The sequence below is a fragment of the Monopterus albus genome, unplaced genomic scaffold, assembly GCF_001952655.1.
Source record: "Monopterus albus unplaced genomic scaffold, M_albus_1.0 scaffold278.1, whole genome shotgun sequence".
Classification (NCBI taxonomy): Eukaryota; Metazoa; Chordata; class Actinopteri; order Synbranchiformes; family Synbranchidae; genus Monopterus; species Monopterus albus.
The window spans coordinates 151,945-158,669 of record NW_018128158.1 but is presented as its reverse complement, the minus strand read 5'-3'; the positions used below and the strand labels follow the sequence as shown (position 1 = coordinate 158,669).

The 6,725-nt window shown below is 40.1% G+C and overlaps 1 protein-coding gene across 2 annotated transcripts in view; it reads right to left on the bottom strand.

Moving 5' to 3' along the window:
• Positions 1-3,115: 3,115 nt before the first annotated feature.
• calhm5.1 (calcium homeostasis modulator family member 5, tandem duplicate 1) overlaps positions 3,116-6,725 on the bottom strand; it is a 5,166-nt gene continuing 1,556 nt past the window's right edge. Inside the window, exons 2-3 of one of the 2 annotated variants that reach the window (XR_002276773.1) lie at positions 4,801-5,587; positions 3,116-3,849 (exon numbers count right to left, since the gene is read on the bottom strand). Coding sequence is in view for 1 of the 2 variants with exons in the window: in XM_020622350.1 (XP_020478006.1) it covers positions 5,198-5,587 (390 nt within the window). In the remaining variant the exon portion in view is untranslated. Of the gene's footprint in view, positions 3,850-4,375; positions 5,588-6,725 lie in introns of those variants that run through there. The other variant, XM_020622350.1, reaches the window with a different exon arrangement.

The following is a 6,725-nucleotide window of genomic DNA, read 5'->3' as shown; positions in this document are numbered from 1 at the left end:
AGCCCAACCAAGTGATTAAATTGTATAGGCTATTAGGTTCGGGGCTTTTTTCATCTTCCGGGCTGCCTGCGCGCAGTACTGGAGGTGGAAGATGCCTGGACGTGTGATGTTAATTTTGCCTGTGATCCTTTGAATAAACCAGCATGGTTATATTTTTTATATATCCAAGTGGTCTGCGTCGTCTCTCAGAGTTCCTGGTTGAAAGAACTGGGTAATATCTTTCAGTGTGTATCTAAGAACATTCTGACATGACATCTAGTGACATGTCATGACATTACACATAAGAAAATATTATGAAAACAATTATGGTTACACATATCATAATAATAACAATAATCCTCCTGCCTACTGACAATCAAACTTTTTCTATCTAGTTGTCCTTGACCATAAAGCACCCTGCAAAAAACTCATGAGAATGACTAAGCATTTAACAGCCTGAGCTAGACATCCTGTCTCCACTAAACATTTCTAATGGAACAAATATCTAACCAATATCTATCTGACTAAAAAATACCTAACATTATGTATGGTAATAACAAAGGGCAAGTAAACAATATAAGGCTGAGAGAACAGAAAGTAAAGAAATAATGTGCAAACAAACAAAGGGATGTGCATTAGGAAACAAGATAAAAACAAAATAAAAATTACTTGTGTAAATATATATATGGTGGTCCTATATATATATATAAATATATACATAGCAGACAGGATAGCTCAGTGGGTAACACCACTGAACCCCGGTCAGGGCATGGTCAATATCCTGCCTGGGTCCTTAGGCAAGGCCCTTAATGCTATCTGCCTACCTCATCTGTAATGAGAGTTGGAAAAATTCGAGTCACACCAGCTCGGACGTCACCCGGGTCAACATGGTGTTGAGGAACCAGGGCAACCTGATGAGAAGTGGGCTACTGGAACAAGACATTCATGGACAAGAGAGGAGAAAAGGGAACTATTGGAATGCTACTACACAAGTAATCCCAGTGAGAGGGGTTGCATGCGGAGGATGTGGGTCCGTCCAGCTGGATCTTCAGCTGGAGAACAATGTGTCTTATGGATCCAGCTACTTAACTTGTTCTCAGTGAGCCACAGTTTAACACAGTGTGTGTGGTAGCTTCTGCTACCCTACAAGGTCCTTTCCAACGTGGCTCTGACCAGTGAAGTTTATTCACCTTTCGATAGATCCAGCTGTCCACTGCAACTGGTGTCGGTTCCTCAAGTTGGTCCCTGCTCAGGATTTCAATAACCTGTTCAAAGACACTCATCGCCACATTGTTCAATCATCTGACATACTCACTCAAGTCAGCATGCTGCAAAAGAAGAGGTGTTGAATCTCTAGGCATAACAGTTAGAGGACAGGGCATCTTTCTCCCTGTCAGGATTTCATGTGGGCTTACATTAAGCGTCCACGGAGTGGACCTGAAGTTGAACAATAAAATAGGTAGAGCTTCAACCCAGGTTAAGTTAATGTCTGCGCAGATTTTCATGAGCCCTTCTTTTATAGTTCTGTTTGCACGCTCAACAAGCCCTTGAGAGGCTGCATAATAGACAGCCCCAAACTTATGTTTTATCCCAAACATCTGCTCAACCAGACGTAGATCATCGTTTGAGAAGTGTGTTCCATTATCAGTTCTGATAATCTCTGGTACCCCAAACCGGGGCGATCACTACCCTAGTGAGCCACTTGATTACCTCTTTACCTGTCTCTGTTTTTGTGGGTACAGCCTCTCCCCATTTGGAAAACGGATCCACACAGAGAAGTAAATATCGTTTTCCTTCGACTCTTTTGTCAGCTCCCATACCTGTGAAATCAACAACAATCTCTTTCCAGGGAGCATCTGGAACTGGAAATCCCCCTAGCCCCGCCTTCAGCACGGCTCTGGGGTTGAACTGATTACATGTCTCACATGCTGCAACAAAGTACTTGGTGATATCCCTCAATTGTGGATGCCACCAATTTTGAGAGATCAGACTATTCATCTTAGAGCTCACACAGTGTCCTCTACTGTGCGCCTCTTGACACAGCAAACTAAGTAGGCCTGCCGGGGCTACTATTTTACCTTCGTGGTTTCTCCACAGTCCTGTCTGATCCTTAGATGCCCCTTTGCCTACCCACGCCTGCTTTTCAGTAGGAGCAGCTTTGTTCTGTATTTCCCTAATAGTCTGCAAGCTCAACTCTGTCTCACAAACATGATCCCCTTCTGCGGGGCCTTGACTCATCTGTTTAGCTCCCAGAGCTGGACCTTCTGGGTCCTGAGTGCCTGTCCTAGGCTCCTTAAATGAAATGGTCATGGCAATTCACACCTCTCAGGTATGAGGCCATCTCCATGGTTATCCAAACCTGTCCCCTCCCCCTTGCTCCTACACTCGTGTATAGAGATGTAGAGTTCCTTGTTTTGGGCAAGTCACCAATGCAAAAATAATCCATGATTTACTGTGAGTACATAAACACAGCAACAGGGCCGTGCACAGACATTTCAGGGGCAGATGCTCAAGTTAAGAAAAAGGGCACTCCCCTCAAAGTTATTTATTAAAACCTACAGTAGCACATCATTTATTTATATGTATGTAGTGTATATATTTAGAAACTAATACATTCAGGCTGATTTCTATGAAATTATCTGTTCACACAGAGACCGTGTCTTTAGTAGGCCATTCATTATTTGTAACACAATATAGTGATAGTCATTGTATTACAAAAGTCAGCCCCACCAGGCTGTAACTGCCAGTGGCAGAGCCACTTTTTCTGCAAATATGGACTATTTGTCATTTGCTAATGTTCTAATATTGTTTAAAGTGTTGCAGGTACTGTACAGACAGATGAGGTGAAAAATATTGAATGCATATTTATTTTTTAAGTTGCCTGACAAAAAAACTCACAAATTGTTTTGTTGAGGTTATTTGTCACAGAAACATCTTTTCATATAACAGTACAAAATCAGTATATTCTCAAAGATGACACACAAAATGTCAACAAAGACTGAACAGTAAAGTAGCCAGTGTTGTAGTCAAGCCCTTGGTGTTCAAGTCTGAGTTAAGTCTTGAGTCCCTCGTTTTCACGTCTGAGTCAAATCTCGAGTCCTCAGTATTTGAGTCCAGTAGGGGGGGGCGAGGGGGGGGCTTTAGCCAATCCTGGGCGGCAATTGGGCAAAGGCAGGGTACACCCTGGTCAGGTCGCCAATCCATTGCAGGGCACCATTTTATATTCCAAACACTATAACAGTCTATTGCAGAGTTCATGCTAGACTTTCTCCTTGTCCATCATTTTGACAAACAGGGTAATAAAAATTCATAATTTATTATTATAGCAAAGGCCACTTAAAAATACTGCGGCCAGTGTGTGTAAACAAGGAAACATGAAAAACCATTATATATAATTTATAGAAAGGTGGAATGTACACTTGATGGAAGTGGATAACACATTGATACAGCATAATGCAAATAAACAGGTTTTAATATCAACATCTTATGCCAAATTATTATAGACTATTAAAAAAAAAGATTTCTCCTATTTAGCCTCTGATTCTAAATGCAGTCAATGTTTGATTCTGATTCCAAGTCTGAGTCATCAGTGCTCAAGTCCAAGTCAAGTCACGAGTCCTGGACTTGAGTCAGACTTTTGTCCGAGTCCTGGACTTGAGTACTACAATATTGAAAGTTGCTCCTACTTAGTCCTTTTTAATTTTCATTATATTTATATACTATATATGCCATCCCTGGTAGGCTAGTGGTTAAGGCACAGTGATCTCCCCGCTGTAGCTTAGGTTCCAATCCAGATTGGGCATCCGGTGTAAAGCACGTGCCAACTGTCAACATGCGAGTCGGCAGTGTGACGATTCGCTGTGGCGACCCCTAAAAACGAGAAAAGCTGAAAGTGACTTTCTATATATTATATTTATTACATTTCTATTTTTCTTGTTCCTCTCTTAGCTAGTTAGTAGCCAACAGGGAGTGAGATTACAATATAAACTGCACAGTACAATAGTAAATACAGGACCAGACCGTGGCCAAATCCAGCCTGTCTTATCTAGGGTGTCAGTAAAAATAGTCAACACACCTTTGTTTTAAACTTGTTGTTTTATGTCTTTGAACATCTGTTACTTAAACCTGTCTTCTTAATTTTCTCCAGGCCTGAGCCTTGGAGAAATGCTTTGTTTTGGATCTTTACTGTACACCTTACTGCAGATGTAGATTTTACCTAAGTTGAATAATAATTAACTTGAAGTGCTTGAACAAAACTGAACCTACATGATCACAGTATTGACTCTGATGTTTTAAAACTACAAACTGTTCTCTTTTTTTATTTACATGAGGTACATACAGTAACAGATTTTTAAAAAATTGTTTTTGCATGTTTTCCTTTCCCACACTGCTGATATTTAGTTTCTTTTTACTTTTTAAAATTAACTTTTAACTTAAATACCTGGGTAGAGATACTCATCTCTAAATGAAACCAAAGAAGGTTATATACTTATCCACAGATGTTTTAACAAATTTTGAATGTTTTTTCCCACTGTGTTCCACTGGTTTTTTATATGTTGTTCTGGTACTCGCGCTGCCAGATTTTCACTTTTTTTTACTACTTTTTTTTTAGTGTGCAGTTAGAAAGTGGTAGCCTATTACAGCAGACTATCACTAGAAATATTTATAATTCTAGAAGCACTGGTATGTGTGGTAAATGAAAATGTGATCACTGAAACAGAGGAAGATGGGTCAGCTCTGCTAGGAGCAGTTGCTGCCCCCAGGCCAGAGTATCTGGGAAGTGATTTTCCTGCATAACTCTGAAGGAAAGTCAACTCTCACCGTGAACGTTCTTGTACCGTTCAGCAGTTGGTTGCTGAATGTCCCCAAAACTGAAAATTATTTTCTGGGAAGTTACTTTCCAAATCCAAAGTAAAGGAGGGAGAATTACTGTGTATAAAATAGTGGTTATGCCCTTCGTTAATTCATGTGTAGAGGAGGTTGTACCACTGCAGTTTGGCAACTGCCACTTTCTTTGGAGTAGCACAAAAAGGGAAGCCTTGACAGTGAGGAGGCAGCTTTTTCTGAGTCAGACTTGAACATTCAATAGACTGAGATCTGAATATCAAATGTAATACGACAGTTTTGAATATGTAAAGAGTCTTGCTGCTGTTTGCCTGTGTCTTGAATTTCTGTTTTGTTCATCAGAACAATGGCAAGCAGACCACATTGTCCTCTTCTAGCTCATCTCTATCCCATGCTCTAAGTCCATGACAGGTCTCGTCTCTGGTGTGAAGTCCCTGCCTATCTTCTCCACATACCGCTGCAGGGTGCTGTAATACTGCTCACTTGTGGAAAAGGTGTAGTGTGCAGAGATCTCCTCCCATGCCTTGTGGTTGGGGAAAGGGAATGGATTAGGGTCCTTGTTCTCAAAGAAGCTCTGCAGGTTTCTTTCAGCCAGCTTGGTGGCATAGTCAACAGCAAAGGTGTCAAAGCGTTCCTTCTCTTTATCCATGTAGTGTTTCCAGAATGTGAGCTGCAGGTAGCTGACTTTGGAGCGACAGTTTTTGTAGCAGGTACCCAGAAGGCCCACAGTGATAGCGATAATGATGATACTCCAGCCCAGGATCTGCAGACATATGAAGTGATAATCACTCAGCTCTAGAAAATTCCTCTAGGGCATACATATATTTACATAACAGATATACAGTATAATTCCATTTGCATTTATGTTATGATTTGGCCATTTCTAAAATAGGTAAACACACACACACACACACACACACACACACACACAAATCTTAAATGTGTTTTTCCAATACTGTATTCTTGTTGGTGGCATAAAAGCATTGAGGGTGTAAAACACCTCCACAGAGAATAATTTGACAAAATAATATCAACTCAAAGTTCACTTGCTTGCATTTTCTGAACTTGTGATCTCATCTATGAGTTTGCAAAGTCAGAGGAAAAGCAACTTTCAATCTTTAGAGTGTGAAAAACACAAGCTTTACTTAGTAAAGATGGTTGAATGGGGCAGGTTAGAGGGGAAAACCTGTAACGTGTTACTTTTGGGCCTGCCCTGTATTATAGCTGTGCTAACTGATAATTAAATAATAACACCCTTAATTTGCATTCAGGTAGTGAAACCAACTAGAAGTGCTTCATATTAAGTCAGATAATGAGGACCACGATATCTTATTTTTAATTACAACCCTGTATTAGACTCATGTATCAGAATGTTTTATCATAACAGATTATCTTAAAGCCTGTGAAAACAGCTGTATAATGCTTTCCATGGTTCTGGAGAAGCTTTTTGAAGTGTGGGGAAATAAATTTGATGACTTCATAGTGATTAGTATGATGTCATTTGGGTTATATTAGCTACAAATTTTTAACAAAAAATCTGCAATTCTGAATTTTTTAGAACATTCAGAATATATTAGCCTCTGCTGCTAGTCTGTCTCTTGTCCTACAAATGTATGAAAGTGGGGGAACACAAAGTACTCCTTTGTCCCTTCTAAAAATGCACTGGTTTAGTCATTGAAAATTTGTAGCATTGAATCAAATCAAATAAAATGTATCAAATTTTATTTGAATAGCGCCAAATCACAACAAAAGTCATCTCAGGACACTTTACAGTAAGGTCTAGACCTTACTGTTATCACTATTACTACAGAGAGAAAACCCAACAAATCCCCTTTGAGCAAGCACTTGGCGACAGTGGGGAGGAAAAACTCCCTTTAACGGAAGAAACCTCCGACAGACCC